Below are 22,877 nucleotides of genomic sequence, written 5' to 3'. Positions count from 1 at the left end.
ATAAACATGATAATAGAATGAGGAAATAAACAATAAAGAGTAAAGAGTAAAGGATTTATACCAAACTTGAGATGATCCAAATAATAAAGCAAAGAATAATAGAAGAACTTGATGATTGATGGAAGGTTGTCAATCTCCCAATAATAACCCAATAATCTTCAATTACCCAATATAATAAACTTGAATAATAAACTTGAACAATAATTATGGAAAGATTAATGTGTAATTTGTGGAAAGATTGATTTTTCTAGCTAAAAAGATGTGTCTTTTGATTATTACAAATGGGGTATTTATAGTGGAAATTAGGTGGATGCATTTAGGGTTAACTAAGGCTAATTTAGTAATTACACTTTTGAGTTTAGAGCAGGGAGGAGCCGGTATTTTTCGGAGGAAGGGAGTCTTTCACGGAGCTTGAAGAACACGAAAATCGCTGGAAAGGAATCCGAGCGGATTAGTGTCGGGACGGGCGGATTGTAGCAAGGGAATCCGAGCGGATTTGAAGCAAGACGCTCGGGCAAAAAGAGAGGGAATCCGAGCGGATTTGGAGCAATCCGAGCGGATTTGGGAGGACGAGCGTCTTCAGCGCGGGACGCGCGGATTCTGTCTGACTTCTTTGTTTGAGCTCGGATTGTAAAACGGACGTCATTTTCTCATCCGGACTCCTATTGGAGTGATTAAAAAGCCTAGATCGCTTTTTTTTTCGACGCCGTTCCATCTAGCATATTTTCAGAGCCAAAGGAGCAACTCTTGGTTTGCGTTCCGAGCAATTTTCTTCATGAATGGCTTCCTTGCTTTTCCTCCTTGCTTTAAACCTTATGACCCTTCTATATACTCTTTATTCTTACATCATTGGTCATCATTCTTGCCTCCTCTTCATACTATTCCATCTAATATCATCAATAAGCTTCCAAATACGCACGAAAGACGGGAATTTCCGCCTTATTATCTCCTTTTCTACAAAACATATGAAATGCGATAGAAAAGAAAATAGGAAGGTTTTGACGGATAAAATGGCCATAGAATGTTATAATAGTATGCAAAATAGGCTCAATTAGGGGACTAAATGTGCGCAAATAATGGTCACATCAATGAACAAGCTTTTGATTACTTTTTCAAGGTGTTGAGCAACATCAACAACACCTTGGACATGCCCCCTTGACATCTCATCAAGAATGAGAGTTTGGTGGAGTCCTCCCTAAACCACCATTTGTAAATATTTCTAACTCCCTAACTCGCATTTTAATTCTTAATTTGCATTTTTGTCATTTTTGGATTTTTATGCCTTGATCAAGATAATTATCATGTTTGAGAGAAGTGAGGGAGGGACTAATGATTTCAATTGATGTGTATTGCTTAGTGTGGGGATAGCAATTACCTAGGCTATTCATGCCTTAGTAGTGCCCCCACAATGAAGAACATGAGATTTTGAAGAAGAATGAAAAAATGACAAGGGAAATGCATGGTACACGGATGGAACTGAATCCGGGTAAAAGGGGTAGAATCCGAGTGGTTTCAAGAGAATCCGCCCGTCTTCAGACAATCCGGGCATATTGGGCAGAAGACGCCCGTCCTTCTGAGCTGAATTTTTGAAATTTTGTGACTGTCAACGAATCCGGGCGTCCTTCAGTAGAATCCGCCCGTCTTCAGAAAGACGCCCGTCCTGCAAGAGAAGACGCTCGTCTTTTTAGCTGAGGAAAACAAGAAAAATCCCTGGAAAGGAATCTGCCCGGCTTCTCTGAAAGACGCCCGTCCCGCATTTTCAAATCCGCCCGTCGTTAGGCGAGAATTCCTGAAAGCCCATCCAGACAGAATCCGGGCGTCCCGAAGGAAAGCCGCCCGTCTTCCCCCTACATTTCAAATTTTTCGGGTTTATTATAAACCCCCTCCCACATTCATTTCCTCATTCCTTCATTCAAAACACTACCCATAAACTCCATAACTCCAAAACCCTCATCCTCTCCATCACAAAAACAAGATTCCTCAACAACATTCACCAAAATCAAATCAAAACATCCTTTTAACAACAAATTAATCACTCCTCTTTCAACAAAAATCAAAACCAAGCAGAAAATCTTCAACCTTTGAGTCGATTTTTGAATTCATAAAGGCAAAGCCTTTCATCTTTAAATCGATTTGGGTACACTAGAAATTGAAGATTTTCACTCTTTTCTTGGTTTATTCATCAATGGCAAAGACAAAGGGAGCAACAAAAGCAACAAAGGAAAAGGCACCAAAGGCAAAGGCACTCTCATCAAGACAAAAGAGTCTTCAAGAAAAGAAAGCATTGGCTATGGTGGTAGCTAGCCCAAACTTGGAAGTGCAACAACAACAACCTCCCATGGAAGCAACAACATCTACTACTCCGGAAATTGCTCAACTTTCGAATTATCCGGAGGTAATTTTCATTTCCAAATCCCATAGGGACACTTTTGTCAAGTTTGCTAGAAAATCATTTCTATCCACCAAGTTTATTTGTGAAGATGCCTTAGATAAGTTGGGTGTCCTTGAGCAAACTAGAGCCTTCTTTAAAGCCATGGGGTTGGAGAAATTGTTTACAACAAAAGAATTGACATACCCCTCCCTTACCTTAGAATTTTTGAGTTCTTTGAAAGTTAACAAAGTTGAGACTATGTAAACCATCGAGTTTCGCCTAGCTAATGTTAGTAGGCGCATCTCTTTTGAGGAAATGGGTAAAGCTTTGGGTCTTAGTGATTCACCGAGTTATTTCAAGAATGTTGGCAAGTATGACCCCGACCCTCTTTGGGAGGCGATTTCCGGAAGGAAATTTCAGAACTTTCATGCTAGTCGCGCTCTATTAGTCCACCATCCGGGCATTAGAGTGTGGCACAAGGTTGTAGGAAACACCATCATTGCAAGAAAAGACACCATCCATTTCACCAAACTCGATTTTGTTCTTCTTGAGTCGGCCTTGAACATTGGAAGGGAATTCACCAAGCCTTTCAACTCTCTAAGGCTTTTGGTGGATAGATGGCTAAATGTTGATTGTGGGAAGCAAGGCACTACCGTTATTGTGAATGGAGGTCTAGTCACTATTTTAGCTAAATACTTTGATCCGAACTTCAACAAGGATAGCAAGTATGTGGCGAAAAAGGGTGGTCATCTCATTGATATTGATACTATGATAAACAATTACAAGTGGGTCTCTCATAACCCTCTTGACACCAAGTATGGGTGGCTCACTAGTGAGGCTAGATCTTTTACTTTGCCTTCGAAGATTTGTCGTTTAAGTGTCCACCGGACCAACTATCTCCTTCCCCTTTCAAAAGAGGCCGAATACATTATCCGACAACAAAAGGGTGAAATTGAAACACCCTCCTCTTCCATTGTCACACCACCCTATCCTTTCAAGTACCAAGAGTTCAAGCCCGAAGGTGTTGAAGCAAGCAAGGATTATATGACTCTTCTTATGCAAGAGATGCACAAGCAAGCCTTCAAGGACCGGGAAGATGCTTACTTAGCCCAATATCCACCCCTCCTTCACTTAGCTAGGCAAGGACTACTTGACCCTTCATGTCCTTTGCCTAGTTGGGCGGATAGGGAAGTCTTCTTTCCGAGTGCATCTAGGGATGAGTTTCCGGGTGATAATGAGGTTGTCGGTGATGAAGGGGTTGATGATAACATTGATGAAGAAGCTAGTGAAGAAGGAGAAGAGGATGATGAGCAAGGTGAACAACAAAGTGAAGAGGGAAGTGGTGATGAGTCCACTTCTAGTGAGGAAGATGATGATAGTGATGATATGATGGAAGATTATCAAGCTTTGGAGGCTCCTACCCTCTTGAGGTTTGTCTATTTCTCTCTTTGTTGTACTTTATTAATCTTGATCATTGTTGGAGTAGTCCTAGCACCATAAAGGACTAACACCTCGGCCCCATTGAGGTGTTCTCATTTTATTGTTCCCACTTTTAAAAATCCAAAATGACAAATTTAGTTTCATGCATTGCATCATGTGTGCATGAATGTCTAACTCGGTTTGGGGAATTACATATATACACAATGGGAGGTAATATAAATTATCCTCTCCGTCATAAACAAAAACCATGCATCATGTAGTGTAGATTAGTGTAGCTTGCATTTAGTGTAGAAATCATGCATCATGTTTGCATAATTTCCCATCATTTTGGCCATTGAGGACAATGCCCATATTAGTGTGGGGATGGGGAATTCTAATCTAACTTTTATTCAAAAATCCAAAAAATTGAAAAATTTCGAAAAAACCATAAAAATTTGAAAATTGAAAAACCAAAAACAAGTTCATTTCCTTTGTAGTGTAATCATGTATATATTATTGTATATATTGTGTTTGTTCTATCCTTGTTCACATTGATCGACTACGCCACATCCGAGACATGAGGATATTGAAGACAGCATGGTATGATCTTTCCAATCTCCTTTTTCCTCTTTATGTTAATGACTATGTGGCTTTATTTTGATTGATGCGGTATAACAATGTGAACTTAGGACTTGCATTTGCATCATGGCATATAACTGCTGTCGAAATGTTGCACTCTCGTACTGATACCTTCTCATTGTTGAATCTGGTATTGTATTCTCCGATGGTCTCCTCTGCCCCTTGGACGATCCTGTACAGATCTCCTGCGTGCTTTTGTGGTTTTCTGCTGCTTGCAAACTGTTGAGTAAACGCGTTCACCAATTCAGCAAATGTAGATATCGACCTGTAGGGCAAGCTAACAAACCATCGAAGTGTAGGCCCTGCTAGGGTGGATCCAAATCCTTTGCACATGCAAGCCTCCTTGACTTGCCCTACAGCTTTTACTGTCATCATCTTATAGAAGTACTGGCTTATATGATCAAAGGGATCTGTTGTGCCGTCGAAGAGGGGCATATTTGGATTTGTGAATCCCTTTGGCATGGCTGTGATGGATATGGTGTCCACGAATGGTGAGTCGGCATAACTGTCTAGTGCTGCTTTCTCGAGTAGGGGTGGCAACCCTGGGACCCTGCTCAATATTTCTTTTAACTCAATCTTCTTTGATTTGTTATCTTTTGAGTCTGGGGTCCGTCTATCATTTTTCCTTGATTCAATATCGCCTCCGATCCGAGCTCTTGAAGGTTATGATGTGTTCCAGCTGCTAAAGGAGTTGTTGTAATGACTGTCCCCTGCTGCCAGTTCACTTGTCGGTTCGACTCGGATCCTGCTCCAGGTGTCTGATCGATCGTTGCGGGGCTGCTGACGGGTATGCCACCTGCTCGTGCTTCCACACAGCTGGCCGCAGGCCAGTTACCCGGCGTGAGGTATCCCAGCCCTTGTGGGGTTATCCTTCCATCTGATGGTATTGTGGACAGATCTAATCTTGTTATCAGTTCAGCCGGTATCTGTCGAAATGGATTCTGTTTGCCCTGATGCCCCTGCGTCGAGATCTACTAGTGGAGACCTTCCCATGTCCGCCCGCTTTCATTTGGGGTGGCGGATCTTGTTTCAGGATGTCTATCTGTGCCCAGAGCTCTCTGTCCCTCTTTCTTGCTTCAGCTTCAGCTTTCTTCTGGTCTTCTCTCATGTTTTCCACTGCTTTCTGAAGATTTTCTACGCCAGTGAGCAAGATTTGTGTGGGACTAGGTGGCGGGGTAAGGCCTGAACTTCCTGCTCCCTTTTCTGATCTGGCTTGGGTCGCGACACCAGGAGTCCTAGGAGGTATAGAGGTTTTTGCTGTTGGTATGATTCTTGAGGTGTGTCCGGGAGCCTGCGTTGCCACTGTTGATGTTAGATTTTGAGTAGAGGGCGGTGGTGGCGATGGTTGTCTGCTCCCTGACACGGCGTCCGATGCTTGCTTATCCATTGTGTATTTAGAGTATCAACGATTGACGACCACAATGCCCCATGGTGGGCGCTAAACTGTTTAGGTATTTTTTACCGAATTGGTTGTTTAGGGTCAATGCGGTCTTACTCGTTGGTTGATCGTATGATTTTTCGTATACTGATACGTAAATAAAGAAACTAAGTGCGAAATATAAATTAACACGTGAGATTTGGTAACGCGGAAAACCCAATGTGGGAACAACCGCGGGAGGGACGGTACCCTTCCAAATATTGCACTATACTTGAATAGGAGGATGATTACAATAGTAATGTAGTGCTAATCTTGCTGGCACGAGGTATCTGGCCTGCAAGATCTTGGGCAGATGTATATGTGAGTATGAGAATATGCTGAGGTCTTCACGTCAATGTGTGAATATGTGGATGTGTTTAATGATTTGCTTCCGTTGCTATTTATAGGGTGAGAACCCTAGACATGTCCTACCCTGACTATGGAAAGGGAATATAATTTCCATAAGAACTCTTTCCATATTCGGCCGCCTTCCCCAATTCTCCCTGATCTCCCTGACTTTTCCCTAACTTCTCTCTGACTCTTCTTTCCTTAATCTGGACGTCTCCTCTGATGGGCCCCTGGTCTTCTTTTCGTATACTCCAGCCCGTTCCCCCCTTCTCTAATTACGGGCTTCCTTCCTCCTTATCACCCCTCCCATAGCCTTTTATTTTATCAAGTGGGCCTTCCCTTTAATTGCTATGAAATTTCTAGAAATAAATCGGCCGTAGGCCAAGGCACTTTAATTAATGGCATTTATATTCTTGAAACTTTTGACTCAAGCAAAGATATCTATAACATACAATCCAAAAGACTCAAAACAAGTGACCCAAATGAATCGTACATTTGGCATTGTCGATTAGGTCACATAAATAAGAAATGCATCAAAAGGCTAGTGTCGACTGGAATTATTGGACCATTTGATTTCCAATCATATGGAATATGCGAATCTTGTCTCCTTGGCAAAATGATTCGTGCTCCCTTTAGTGGTAAAGGGACACGAGCAAGTGATTTGTTGGGACTAATACATACCGATGTATGTGGTCCAATCAGTATCACCGCTAGGGGAAATTATGACTACTTTGTCACTTTTACCGATGATTTAAGTAGATATGGGTATGTTTATTTAATCAAATATAAAAGTGAACCATTTGATAAATTTAAAGAATTTCTAAAGGAAGTAGAGAACCAATTGAATAAGAAGATTAAAGCTCTATGATCCGATCGTGGTGGAGAATATCTTAGCAATGAATTCGATTCTCACGTAAAAGATTGTGGCATTGTATCACAACTCACTCCACCTGGCACACCTCAACTCAATGGTGTTGCTGAAAAGATGAATCGAACCCTTCTAGACATGGTTCGATCTATGATTAGTCAAACGGATCTACCAGATTCGTTTTGGGGTTTTGCAATTCAGACGGCCATAAAATCATTAAACCAATGTCCAACCAAAGCTGCAGATAAGACACGATATGAGATATGGAAGGGAAAAGTCCCAAACTTGTCATATATGAAAATTTGGGGTTGTGATGCTTATGTCAAGAATAAATCTACCGATAAGCTAGCACCCAAATATGACAAGTGTTACTTTGTAGGATATCTAAAGAACACCCGTGGATATTACTTCTACAACCATCATGAGAACAAAGTGTTTGTGGCTTATGAGGCCGTCTTTCTAGAATTGGATTACATTTCTAGAAGACAGAGTGGGAGAAAATTTGAACTTGACGAAGTTCAAGAACCACAAACTGGAGAAGAGGTGCAAGAAGATATTCCTTCATCGTCTAATCAAGTTATTATTCCTTCAGAACCTAGGAGGTCAGGTAGAGTTAGTCGCCAACCCGATCGATACGTGGGTATCATCGAGATGGACGACGAGTTGGACGTCTTACTTTTGGAAAGTGACGATCCCGCAACCTACAAAGCTGCAATTTTTAGTCTGAATTCAACTTTATGGCAAGAGGCCATGCAATCCGAAATAAATTCTATGCATGAGAACCAAGTGTGGGACTTGGTTGTTTTGCTTAAAGATGTGAGACCTCTTTAATGCAAATGGATCTTTAAGGTAAAGAATGGTATAGAAGGGCATGATGAGGTCTATAAAGCAAGGCTAGTTGCAAAAGGTTTCACTCAAGTTCATGGTTTACACTATAACGAAACCTTTGCCCCCGTAGCCATGCTTAGATCTATTCAGATTATGTTAGCGATAGCCGCATTTCATGATTATGAAATATGGCAAATGGATGTCAAAACCCCGCCTTCCTAAATGGGTATTTAGAGGAGGAAGTGTACATGACACAACCTGAGGGTTTTGTAGATCCCAAAAATCCTAACATGGTATGCAAACTTAAGAGATCCATCTATGGTCTTAAGCAAGCATTAAGAAGTTGGAATCATCGTTTTGATCATGTAATAAAAGAGAATGGTTTCACTCGAAGTATCGAAGAACCATGTTTATACATGAAGTTTAGTGGGAGCAAAGTCATCTTTCTAATCTTGTATGTAGACGACATACTTCTCATTGGCAATGATATACCAATGCTTACCTCTGTAAAGGGGTGGCTAGGGAATCACTTCCAGATGAAATATTTAGGAGAGGCACAACGCATATTGGGTATCCGAATCTATAGAGATATAGCTAAGAGGATATTGGCACTAAGTCAAGAATCTTATATTGATAAGGTTCTTCGACGTTTCAACATGGACAACTCCAAAAGGGGTTTTATTCCAATGGGTAGTGGGATCACATTGAGCAAGTCCCAGTCACCCACAGAACCTGAAGATATTGAACGCATGAAATTGATCCCTTATGCTTCCGTTGTTGGATCAATCATGCATGCCATGATATGCACTCGTCCCGATGTATCGTATGCTTTGAGCATGACAAGCAGATATCAAGACAAACCAGGTGAAAGCCACTGGATAGCGGTCAAGAATATCCTTAAGTACATGAAAAGGACTAAGGATTTATTCTTGGTGTTTGGAGGAGATTCCGAGCTAAGTGTGAAGGGTTACACCGACTCGAGCTTTCAAACTGATAGGGATGATTTGAAATCCTAGGCTGGCTTTTTTTTCATGATTAATGGTGGTGCGGTTAGCTTGAGGAGCTTCAAAGAGTCGGTCATTGCGAATTCTACAACGGAGGCTGAGTACATTGTAGCATCTGAAGCTGCCAAGGAAGCCGAGTGGATTAGGTAATTTTTGGAAGGACTAAGGATAGTTCCTACCGCCAAAGATTCTATCACGATCTTATGTGATAATTGTGGGGCTATCTTTCAAGCTAAAGAGCTCAAGTCTAGTGTGGATTATGTTGGGACGGATGAAAACATCGCTGATCCTTTAACCAAGCCTTTATCCCAGGCTAAGCATGACAAACATGTTATTTCCATGGGTCTTAAACGCATGCCAAGTTTGTATTAGATTATGAGATATGAAATGAAAAATTTTGTTTTTGATTTGTTCATATATGATAATCACATTTATCGTTTGAGTTTCATTATGTAAACTCATTTATTTACTACTTTGTTATATCCAAATAGGTTGTCGAGACAATGTGAACCCTATTAAAGTGAATGGATTAATATAGTACTCGCTCCTAGTTACTTAAAGGAGGTGACGTCTCGAAGTGACTAGAGTGTGATGCGATTGATGGCAAGTTCAAGTGCCACAAGGTCATATGGGATGACTAGTCGATCACATAGACAGACTGTATGGGACACTATGTCGGGCAGTGACCGCTTATAGAGTTCTGGAAATTCATAAAGCCTGGTCGTGGCGAGAGCTACTATAGTATTCTTATGAGTCAATTCTTTTGACTAGAGACTATTCGCCCAAGTTGGCACAGGTTTCTGATTGGCTTTGATTTATACTCTACGACTGTCGTAGCTGAAGTCAAATGAGTACATTTTGGGTCATGATGAACTGTGGCTATACGAAGGGAATAGTGCGATAGGAATTGTCCACCCCCTTGTCAGAGTTGTTTGAAATCTCAGGGCCACTCGAGGAGTAGTGAACTGAAAATGCGTGGCCACGCTCGGAAGGTATCTACGGTAGATAATTCCGGTCAGACAGTTACTCTCCAGATCGAGAAAACCACTCAAGATATGATCAAATTCAAGTATGACCTACAAGACACCTTGCATTGAGTGGGAGATTGTAATAGGACAAGAGAATTGGTGACGCACACTTGTCACGGATAAGTGGGAGATTGTTGGAGTAAGTGTCCTCAACAATAGTGCGATCACATGTTTAAATCTCATGATAAGAATACATAAGGGATGATTCAATTATATAGTCAACTGATCAACATTAATCGGTAATGATTGGCAAACTAGAGTTTGACATTACTGTCGTTTGACGGTGGTGATCAATTGATCCCTTAAGGTCACACCTATAGGACAATTCCCTTAATAGATAAGTTAGTTAATTGTATATCGATACAAGTTAATTAATTCCTTAAAATTGAACAATTTATATTTGTGAGAGAGAATATTTATATCTTATTGTAATTTGATTAAATAAGATTCATTTTAGTAAAATGTTTTTATTACTAAAATTGATTATTGTTTATAAAACAATTGAAATAAGAATGAATAGTTAATTATGATTACAAAATATTGTAGAACATATTAACATAAACCATTTTATACTTATGATCATGAATTACTAGCTAATTTGTCATATGTAATTGATTTATTGAGAAATGATACTTATTTGGATAAATATGCATTAAAACTAGATATGGGCATGGTGTGTGACACATGACCTAACAAATGACATTTGACAAAATCACAAACATAAAATGGATGCCCATTTTATGGATGGACCGAAATATTGGAGGGTTTTGAGGTTAGTGGGTGTTTTATTTTAATTATTAAAATGAATCATAATCACTACCTAAAAATAGCCTTACATGCCTATGTTTTTAGAGAAGAGAAAAAGCAAAAGGTGAAGGCTATGCATTGGCCTTATTCACCTCCCAAAACCGGCACCCCCTCTATAATGAGAGAAAAATGCTCTCAATTTTTCTCTTATGCATTTATGTTCATTCTTACATGCTTCTCCTTATTCTCTCTAAAATAGTTTTAGATCTTATAAAATTGTTCAACTAAATTCTAATATTACATCACATTATTACTAGTGTAGTAATATAAATATTATTAGAATTGTTAAGGATCACTAATATAATAATCTAGTTAATTAGTATATTAGTATTAAGGGTTTTGTTTTGGGTGAAACAAGAGGAAAATATCTACACTTGAGATTTTGGAGGATCATCCATAATATTTAAGCTCAAGAACAAATAAGGAAGGTGTCCTTATTTGTGCCCAAAAATTTCGAACCAAATACAATGTAAGGAACATTGTCTTCTTTTATCTCCTTTTAGTTATGCATGCACTAGATCTTACATGACTAAGTTAAGATGTTAATTAGATCACTATTAGAAATGTCTAATAATAGGTATATAAACCTAACATAACCTTCCAGAAACCCTAACTTTTTTCCCCACGAAATCAAAACCAACACCAACACAAACACCCAACAAGCCGAGTTGCTCATGTCCTCGGGTAAACCTACTTCTACCCTTCATAAATCCCTATAAATACTCCGTATCCTCAAATACTTTGAACAGAAAGCATCTCCACACACCCGATAACCATTAACAAGCAAGAAAACTCAGAAACAAACCTTAAGTTTGCCTTGGATTTGCTCGAAAAACAGTGTGTGCCTCTGTTTACGCGTTTAGCCTAGCGTGGACAGCAGCCTTTTGTCCTCGATTTTCGTGCCTATTACATTGAAAAGATCTCTTTTTGTTTACACTTTCAGAATCTACGTTCTTTCTAGTTTCTAAAACATCTTTCCAATTGAATTTTGAAGAGAAAGAAGTTCGTAATTCAAGTTTGAAAAACACTACTCGGTTTGACAAAAAACGTGTTGTTGCTTTGATTGCTTCGTCAACGATGGCCCCTCGAGATAAGATCTACGATCGATTATGACCCAAGATGGTATCAACGATACATGTAGATTGAGGGTGCATTAAAAATCCCTCATTTCTCCTTTTTAATTTCCTTTTTAATTATGTTTTTCACATCGCATTAGATTATCGTTTTATAGTTTTAATTATGATTTAATTAGAGATTATTATATATTGTTGACGTTGAATGAACGAGAACGAGATTAATAGTGTGGATATGTCGATGGATGGCTTTGTTGTGTTGAATTTGTTTCCTGTTAGGTTACATTTGCCTTACATGAATTTTAATGAATTTTATGATGGTTTTTTTTTGGTGAAAACATGAATTTTATGATGATTATAACATGTTTAATTGATTCAATTGTCTTAATCTTGTTTAAATTGAATTAATTTGAGCATGATAACTAGATCTATAATTAGACTTGTTGTAGATTGTCAAAGTTTGAATCTTTGTGTGTTTAAGCATGTCAATTTGATTATTTTGCATGTTTTATTCAATTAATTCACATGTTTTTTATTATTAACACTAGGCTTGTGACCCGTGAGATTCACGGATTTATCTGTTTTAATTTTGTTATTTTTGTCGTATTGTTTATATTTGTCTGAGCAATTAGTTGATCCATTTAAAAAATATAGTCTTGAAATACATAAAAGTTAGTTGGTTAATGCCTTATTTCTTTGACAATTTTGGTTTATTTTCAAAACTATATATTGTATTTGAGTTGTTATTTTGATTAATATATTAAAACATGTGGTTTTAAAAAAGTTACCTTTCAACGATTCCAGTAATTCATGACACCATGTAAAAAAAATTAAATGCTTAAGGTTGCTTTTTGATTAGATTGTATAGATTTTGTACTAAATTTTATAAAGTTAGTGAGTAAAGACGAAAGGGCAAATTAATGCATAATGTTGAATTTTTCTCTTTCTTTTTCCTTCTTTTTTTGAGAATAATAAATCTCACAATGTAAGGAGCTTAAAACATATAGAATTATAAGGTTTTTTTATCTTCTCAATATTTTAATTGTCATAAATCATATAGTAGCATAGTTATGAACTTTAATAAATGCTAGTCTTACTATATCATCTATACCAATTGGTCAAAAATTCTAAATTTTATATTTTTGCATAAATGATCAAATGAGTTAAATAATAGCCTACTACAAATCTCATTGCAATCTCTTATGTGTTATAAGACATATGCATTAGATAATATGACATGTACGAATAAATATTAGATAATAATTTACATTTAGCCATTATCTATGTCAATAGAATTTTTTTTGTCCAACTTGTTAATAAGATTGAGATCCTTGCAACTCCAATTTCATTCTATGAGAGTTATTTTTCAAAGGAAAAATGATGAATAAATACTTTAATAATTTTAACTGAAATAATGGTTTTATTACATTGCCAACCGATTAAATTTAAACCTTAACATTTCAATTTACTACGCAGCGGAAACTACATAAATAAAGTTGTATAAGTGAACAAAGTGATCTAGACAGCAACTATGGTCCAAGTCGAGCTCACGTCTCAATGCTTCAAAGTCAGCTAATCTTTAGTACCTGTTAAATCTGCTCCCCATTATGGTTCATCACAGGTGTTCACGAATACACTGTCAACCACGAGGTATTATATTTATTCATTAACTATTAATTATTTATGATTTATTTATAATTTATAATTCATTATTCATTATTATATTTATTCATTAACTATAATAATTATATTATTACGTAAATTAGTAATCAAAACCCGTCTTAAAAACAACGCAAATAAACCCGTCATAAAATCCAGTGTCAATATTAGACATGACGCAAAAATATAATGTCACGTGTAAAACAACTTTTACATAAACCCACCCCAAACACGCACCCCCACACCCTCGACAACACCTACAATAACCCCAAAATCCCGACTCCTAACCACCACCCAACCACCACCTAGTCAGCCGCCACACTCAGCCATCTTCCACGGCACCACCAACCCGATCCAACATGACCAACCTCCTCACAAGCCCCTCCTAAACGTCTTCCCTAACCCCGCAACAACCATAACATTTGAGACCGATGCAACTTATACACTAACGGTTTATAGCACTCACGACCACCACCACCCTTTTCCACCACCAACTCAACCACCCATCACGCCCTTGACATTCCGGCAAGCACCATACCAAGCACCGCCTCCGATCACCCCATTACCACCCTTAGGACCGGCCACTACCGACCAGACCAACCACCCAAGTCCCAGCTCAAGTCGTCATGTATACATGGGTTAAAAACCGTCTCAATTACCCACGGCAGCCACCTTTTAGACGCCCAAACCGCCACCCGCGGTGGTCAACAATGGTCACAAACAGTCTTAATAAAATCATGGTGGTCAAAAAGTAACTACTAAGGTCAACGTCGCTGTTCATGGTGATCTATACGGTGTATAAACGATAACTTAATAGATTAAGACGATATAAACATAAATTACAACGATCTTTACCTTTTATCGCTAATTGCTCTTCCGTCTTCTAAAATTTCTTCCTCTACTTTTATGAATTACTTTTCAGATTTATTATGTATTTATAGTCTAGGTTTAGGGAGTATATGATGCCAATGAGGAAACCATTACCTTATTCTAAATATTAGGAATTACCATTAATTATTATACTTATGATTATTATTATTATTATTTTTTTTTTTATTTTTTTTTTTTATTTTTTGCAGAAAAGCATGGATCTTATTATAAAAATGAGAATCGAGTACAAGATCCTACCCACTATTCTACAAAGGAGACCAGAATAGCCCCCTAGAAAAACAAAAACTGAAAACCAAAATAAGAAAGCCAACTAATACATCCTGCATCTAGTTACAAATTTAATTTTTATGCAAATAGACTCAGAAGAAGAGACAATGCCTTTGAAAATCCTATCATTCCGCTCATTCCAAAGGTAATACAAAGTAGCCAAAAACCCAGCACGCTTGCACCTCGATCTGGGATCATTCCCCCTGAGTGAAGCGTGAAACCAAAGTACCACCTGAGACAAGTCATCAGTAAAGGGAACTTGTGCCCATGAAGAAATATTACGCCAAACCAGGGAAGAGAAGGAACATCTAAAGAACAGGTGTTCCAAGTTCTCAGCCTGGCTGCAGCAAAGAACACATCGATTAACCAAGTGCAGTCCACGCAAATTGAGATTATCAATAGTAGGTAAGCTATTCTGGAAGGCCATCATGCCCATGAAAGAATGTTTAGGAGTCACAGCCTTATCAAAGACAAGAGGAGCCCAAAGAACCTGATCATAGTTATCCCTGAGCAAATCATACATCAGACCAGCTTTGAATTTCCCATGCTTAGTACAATCCTGGATCCACTTTGCAGCATTCCCCTGAGAACCAGCCTTAGTTACTAAGAGATCCTTTACCTTAACAACATTATTCCAATACCACGAAAGGCTAACACTGGTAGATGCATTCCAGAAATCAGCGCCTTTCAAAATATAATGATGCACCCATTTAGCCCAAATACTCTCAGGCCTATGATCTAATTTCCACAGCCAGTGGACCATTTGTGCTCCATTCCAGCTTAACACCTCTTTTATATCAATCCCACTAGCCTTCCTAGGTTTAGAAATGGATTTCCATCCCAAAAAGACATGCCTCCTATGCCCCTCTTCAATTCCCCAAAGAAAATCCTTACACAGCTTTGAGATTTTCTTGACAACCCCTTTTGGAAGAAGGACACTAGCACCCCAAAAATTATTAATTCCAAAAATGACAGAGTTAATAAGAGAAGCTTTACCAGCATAGCTTAGGCAATGATTTGACCAATGAACAATTTTAGCTTTAATCTTGTCAAGTAGCGGTTGATACATGTCATTGGCAAGCCTAGCATTAAAAAGAGGTAACCCCAAATAACGAAAAGGAAAGGAACCTTCACTAAACCCAGTGGCCTTCAGAATGAGAGCCTTAATATCAGAGCCCACACCTCCAAAATAGAGACTAGTTTTGGAGGGATTTGCTTGAAGTCCTGACAAAGCATCAAACTGGGAGAGGCAGTGGGCCACAGCCTGGACAGATGGGAGATCACCTCTAGTAAACACAAGCATATCATCTGCAAAAACAAGGTGGGTCAGGCTAATTTGGACACACTTTGGATGATAGGAGAACCCAGCAAACCTTGGTAGTCTCCTCAGCAGCCTGGAAAGCACCTCCATACAGATAACAAAAAGGTAGGGTGAAAGTGGATCACCCTGCCTAAGACCTCGTTTTCCAGGGAAAAAACCCTCAATGCTACCATTAATCTTGAGAGAGTAGAAGGGGGAAGAAATACAAGCCATAATCCAACCAGTGAACTTATGAGGGAACCCCAAATGAAGAAGAGTGCTCTGCAAAAACTCCCAACTCACAGAATCAAATGCCTTACGAATATCTACTTTCAACAGACATCTGGGTGTGAGATAGGCTCTTCCATATTTAGAGGAAAGCTCATGAGCCAGCATGGAGTTATCAAAAAGATCACGATCAGAAACAAAGGCAGCCTGCTCTGGTCCAATTATATATTCCAAAACTCCTTTAATTCTATTAGCAAGAATTTTACTGACAACCTTATAGAAGGTAGTACAGCAAGCAATAGGCCTGAAATCCTTAACAGAAGAGGGGGTGTCCATCTTTGGGATAAGAACCAAGAGAGTAGAGTTGGCAGCCTTGGGGAGCTTGCCATGATGAAAGAAATCATAGACTGCAGCCTTCAGGTCATTCCCAACAACACTCCAAGCATCCTGGAAAAAACCAGATGAATAGCCATCCACCCCAGGACTTTTATTCCTATCAATAGACCTCAAAGCATCAAGGATCTCATTAGGGCGGATAAAGCTATCAAGGGCAGCACTAGCATCTGGTGGAAGAAGATTATGCTGGAAGATAGCAGGAGGGAGAGCCTTAACAGGGGAAGAAGTGCCAAGCAAAGACTGATAGTAAGAGATAAAACTAGCAGCACCAGGTTTGAGACCAGTTTTCAAAATACCATCAGCATCCTGAATAGAACCAACAGTATTCCTAAGCCTCCTTTCAGCTATCTTTGAGTAAAAATATCTGGAATTTGCATCAGAAAGCTTAATATCCTGGATTTTTGCCCTCTGGTGCAGAGTCTGTAATTCAGCCCTCTTAAGTTGAGTGTAAGAATTTAGCAGCTGCTTTTCCAGAGCCAACAAAGCTGCATCCTGAGGAGAAGCATGAAGATTAGTCTGGCAAGTCACTAGATCTTGCTTAGCAGACTTAACTCTCACTGCAAGGCCACTATAATCTGAAGCATGAAGTCCTTTCAGATGCCTCTTTAGATTTCTAAGTTTCTGAAAAAGAGAATTGATCTTTCCCCCCTTACAATCACCAGTCCAATTATCCTTAACACAAGGCAAAAATTGTGGAGAAGAACCCCAGCAATTCAGGTACTTGAAACTTTTTGGAGGAGCCTTCTTTTCAAGAACCTGGACAACCCCAGGGGAGTGATCAGAAACCCCAGCAGGAGGGAAGACAGCAGTGGATTCAACATCCTGAACCCAGCAAGAATCCACCAGAATTCGATCTAATTTAGCCCACCTAAGCCCATCCCCTTGCTTATTATTCCAAGTGTAAAAACAACCAGTAGCAGGGTGATCAGAGAGTCCACAAGCATCAAGACAGGAAGAGAATTCAGTCATATCAGCCATATGGAGATGATCACTACCCAGCCTCTCATCCATCTTCAAGACTACATTAAAATCTCCCATACAAATCCAGGGACACGAAACAGAAGCAGAAATAGCAGAAAGATGTTGCCAGAGAACTCTTCTCTCCAATCTTGTGTTAAAAGCATAAATGAAAGTCACCTCATACCACTTTTGAGTAGCATGATGAAGTAACTTACAGTGGATATGCTGAGAAGATGTAGAAAGAACAGTTAAAGAAACCACAGAGGGAGACCAAAAAACCCAAATGCGCCCATTAGAGTGAAAATCAGTGTTGTGCACCATTTGGAAACGAGAAAAAGTAGACCTATAAATACCCATAAGAGCCTTATCCTTGACATGAGTTTCTATAATAGCTCCACAATCCACCTTATTATCCAACAAGAAGCTAAGGGCTTCTTGCTGCTTTAGGGGGTCATTGAGCCCCCTAATATTCCAAAAAGAGAGAATCATGGAGAAGAGGGAGATCCCCCAGGCTCCACCAACAAACCCACATCCTGCTCCAAAAAATTATTATTATTATTATTATTATTATTATTATTATTATTATTATTATTATTATTATTATTATTATTATTATTATTATTATTATTATTATTATTATTATTATTATTATTATTATTATTATTATTATTATTATTAGGGTAGAGTTCCGGTGAGAACGGGGCTTATCGTGAGAACCGTGAGAACAGCTCTCAACCGTCCATCAAATAAGACTCACGGCTGAGATTAAAGCGTATTTCTTTGTTAAAATTTCACGAAAAACAAAAAATAAGAGTGTACATGTCAGCAATATCAAGCCTACGTAACAAAATCAAACCACACGAAACAAAATCAATCGATTTCACCATTAATCCTTCCTTAATTTGTAAATTTTTGTCTTTCGATATCAAATTTAGTGATCTAAAATCGTTTATTCATCATCAATTCTTTGTGTTCAAGCGCAAATCGAGTCAATTTGTTCAAACTTTTGCATTCATCGGCTATTCAGTTATTTCAAGATCAAAACTTTGTAAGAAAAATCGGAATTGATTTGGTCATTCATCTGGAATTATTGTTTTCTACAGTCAATATTGAGGTATGTTCATTCAATATTATTTAATTCGTTTCTGAATCGTTGTTGAATTGATTTTATGATGATGTTAAAGTTGAATTTGATTAAATTCAACTTAATTTCGGATTTGATTAAATTTAATTAACTAGATGTAATGTACAGAACCACAAAAACATTAATTTTATAATGAAAAGTGTTAAATTAGGGTTTATAGTTTGTTTGTTTGGTTTTAGAAGGATGATAAACGCAAATGTACTTTGTGGTGAGAAACAATGTACTAAAAATAATGAGAAAGGAAAAGTGTGCAATTTGAAGTAACTGAAAAGTAATTTTGCATGTAAAAATAATGTCTTTGTGTTGGTTGTGTTGTCTTTGTACACGTTTCATAAGGAAATGTCCAATCAGTCTTAGTGAAATGTGCATTATATATAATAAGTATGTGCATGTGATAATTACGTTTTGCAAGTGGTCTTGCAACTGTTCAATATGTCAAATGACGGATTGTAAGTTTTGCTTAAGTGGTGAAAAGACACAACTATTCACCTTAATTTCAATATTAATTCTAAATGTACATTATATTAATTATAAAAAAACATGTTCCATCAAATAAATTGTCCACTATCTATAGTATATTCATAATTTGCATTTTCTGATAATTAGGTGCAACTAAAATATCATTAAGCACTGTTTGGAAAATGTACATTATATAATATTAAAAGGTACATTAAATTATTTAAAAAAGAACATGGAACATTATTTGGAAAATAAATGTGCTTTCAGTTTAATTCAAATGTCCATTACGTATATTTATAGTGTGAATATCTTTGTTTTTTATGCGAGACATTTAACTAACATAGATAACTTCTCCCAATTTATTAATTACCATGATTATGTTTGTGGCAGTTGAAAAGACACAACTGTTCACCAAATTTAATCTCTTATCTTGAATTAATCCACTATATAAACCAACGAGTACACAATTACTTTTCCATCTTACCTTCATTTCTAAAACCTTTTCCAATAACCAAAACTTTTAATCTCTTCAGAAAAGTATTTAATTTTCTTAAAAAAAAACAATGGACTACTCAAAATGCACGATATTTGCCTACAAGAATGATGCTCACAAAGAAAATTTCATGAACCATTATAGGGATTGGAAAGTAAGCCGTTTTTTCTTCAAACTGGTTTGATGGAGATGACATTCTGTGGAGATGGATGTACCATCTCCCGTGAGTCCTTTACATTATTTCCTTACTACTCGGCCTTTGCTCGAAATTTTGTTTGAGCGACTTGGGAGGGAGGAAAAGAAAAACATGGCAATGGTGTGCAAGGGCTGGTCGAAGTGGTTCCTTATAGGAACGGAGTCAGAGGTAATGGAAAGGGATTATTATCGAGGGGCGGTTCGGGAACAGCAAAATGGTATAATCACTGTCACAAAGGATCAGCGGCTCCTAGAAAGATTCTGCCTTTGCAGGACTCTATCTAGTCGTGCAGAAATAATTAGACATCATAAACAACAAGCACGACAATTTAGAAATCGAAGAGAAGAATATGAAATTGAGGAGCGATGGTGATGAGGATTATTATGACTCAGACTATTAGATTGGTTTAGAAATATATTAAGTTAGTTTTCTATTTTATTGTTATTTTGTATTATCTTGTGTTTTTTTTTCTTTTTCAGTATAAGCCTTAGTAGGCTTTATCATTTTGAAAGCCTTAAATGGCTTTTGTAAATATTTTACTAATATTAATGAAATAGTATTGTGTCTATTTGTTTGTTTACTGTCATTAGAATTCAATACATTTTATATATGCTCTATCAAAATGGACAACAATATTTCCTATGAGCATTAGCAGTAAAATAAATGTTCCTTTAAAGGCATGATAATGGACATTCGAAGGAATACATTATATATGAACCTTTATTTGTACGAAATAACTTGCTTATGTGGTGAAAAGACGCAATTATTCACATTAATTTGAATATTACTTCTAAATGTACATTATATTAATTATAAAAAAACATGTTCCATAAAATAAATTGTCAACTATATATATTCGTAATTTGCATTTTCTGATAATTAGGTACAACTAAAATATTATTAAGCACTGTTTGGAAAATGTACATTATATAATATTAAAAGGTACATTAAATTATTTAAAAAAGAACATGAAACATTATTTGGAAAAAAATGTGAATTCAGTTTAATTCAAATGTCCATTACGTATTTTCATAATGTCCATATACTGTTTTATGCAATAGATTAAACTAACATAGATAACTTCACCCAATTTATTAATTACCATGATTATGTTTGTGTCAGTTGAAAAGACACAACTGTTCTGAATTTAATCTCTTTTAATCAATTAATCCACTATATAAACCCAAGAGTATACAACTAGTTTTTCATCCTACCTTTTCCAATAACCAAAACTTTTAATCTCTTCAGAAAAGTACTTACTTTTCTTAAAAAAAAAAAACAATGGACTACTCAAAATGCCTGATAGTTCCCTTCAAGAATGATGGTTACAAACAAAATTTCATGGCCCATTATAGGGAATGGAAAGTAAGCCAGTTTTCTTCAAACTGGTTTGATGGAGATGACATTCCTGTGGAGATGGATGTACCATCTCCCAGTCGTCCTTTACATCAATTGCTTACTACTCAGGATTTGCTCGAGATTTTGTTTGAGCGACTTGGGAGGGAAGAAAAGAAAAACATGGCCATGGTGTGCAAGGGCTGGTCAAAGTGGTTCCTTATAGTGAACGACCCAGAGGTAAAGGAGAGGGATTATTACCGAGGCGCGGTTCACGGAAATGAAAATGGTGTGATAACTATCAGAAAGAATAATCGGATGCTTGACAGATTCTGCATCTGCACGACTATGACTAATCGTGCAGAAATAATTAGACATCACAAAAGACAAGAACGACGATTTTGAAAGGAAAGAGAAGAAGAATATGAAATTGAGGAACAGTCTGGGGATGAGAATTATTATGACTCCGACTGTTAGATTAGTTTAGAAATATGTTGTGTTATCTTCTGTTTATTGTTATTAGGTATTATCTTGTTTTTTTTTTTTCAGTATAAGCCTTAGTAGGCTTTACCATTTTGAAAGCTTTGAAATGGCTTTTGTAAATATTTTCTAATATTAATGAAATAATATTATGACTATTTCTTTGTTTAATGTCATTAGCATTCAATACATTATATATATGCTATATCAAAATGGACAACAATATTTCCTATGAACATTATCATTAAAATAAATGTTCCTTTACAGGCATGATAATGGACAATGAGCATATTAGAATTGGATTACTGCATATTAGAATTGGATTTTTGCATTATTGACGCAATAATATTCAATATACTTACTTACTTAACTCTTTGTTGAACCGGACAATGAGTACAAGTGATGCAACTACGTCTTCTTCTACAAATAACAGCTTTAAAACACCAAGGACAAGAATTGAAACATTAAATGCACTCCAAGACATTCCATTATGTCCAGAGGAAAAGAAACCTAAAGTAGGACAAGTATTTGAAACGCTAGAATCAGCAGAGTTATTCTACAAAGAATATTGTACAATCTGTGGGTTTACGCCAAGGCTTGCAACAACAAAAAGGATTAAAGGCAATGAGTTACCAAACAATTTTGCATTAAGGAATGTTGTCTGCAATAGGCAAGGTGTAAAGGAAAGTAGGAAAAGGAAGAGGACTGATACTGATACCGATACTGCTGAGAATGATGCAGAATCTGGTGTGACAGACATAAGCCGTGTGAGGCCGATTACAAGAATTGACTGTCGTGCATTAGTGCAGTTTAAATACCAAGAAAATGGAACTTATATTGTTACCAGATTCGATGAAGCGCATAACCATCCACTTGCTTCGCCGGAATCTACAATATTCTTGAAAGGAAACCGAAAAATGACAGAGGTACAGAAGCAATTTGTCACAAAGGTAAAGGTGCTAAAACTAGGTGGTGTGAAAGCCTATAGAGGTTGGAAGGAGCTGTGTGGAGGTTACAACAACATTGGGGCTACTGAGGTTGATTTCAAAAACTTTGTCAGGGACATAAAAACCTACATTGGTAATTTTGATGCACAAATGTTTGTTGAAAATCTTATAGGGAGAAAAGACACATGCAGTTCATTTTACTTTGATTTTATAGTAGATGAAAACAAGTGCCACAATTTGGAGTGTTTTGGGCGGATCCGATCTGCATAAAGAACTACATCTTTGTTCGGTGAGGTTTTATCGCGAGATGCTATATATAG

The 22,877-nt window shown here is 37.4% G+C and overlaps 1 protein-coding gene across 1 annotated transcript; it reads left to right on the top strand.

The window, feature by feature from the left end:
* Positions 1-21,999: 21,999 nt before the first annotated feature.
* LOC141648927 (protein FAR1-RELATED SEQUENCE 5-like) lies at positions 22,000-22,827 on the top strand. Its single transcript, XM_074457636.1, has one exon. It carries the CDS (start codon positions 22,000-22,002, stop codon positions 22,825-22,827), a length of 828 nt encoding a protein of 275 aa, XP_074313737.1.
* Positions 22,828-22,877: the final 50 nt, after the last annotated feature.

This window comes from Silene latifolia, chromosome 1 (assembly GCF_048544455.1).
Source record: "Silene latifolia isolate original U9 population chromosome 1, ASM4854445v1, whole genome shotgun sequence".
Classification (NCBI taxonomy): domain Eukaryota; kingdom Viridiplantae; phylum Streptophyta; class Magnoliopsida; order Caryophyllales; family Caryophyllaceae; genus Silene; species Silene latifolia.
The sequence above is the reverse complement of the archived record's forward strand: the minus strand, read 5'-3'. Positions and strand labels throughout refer to the sequence as shown.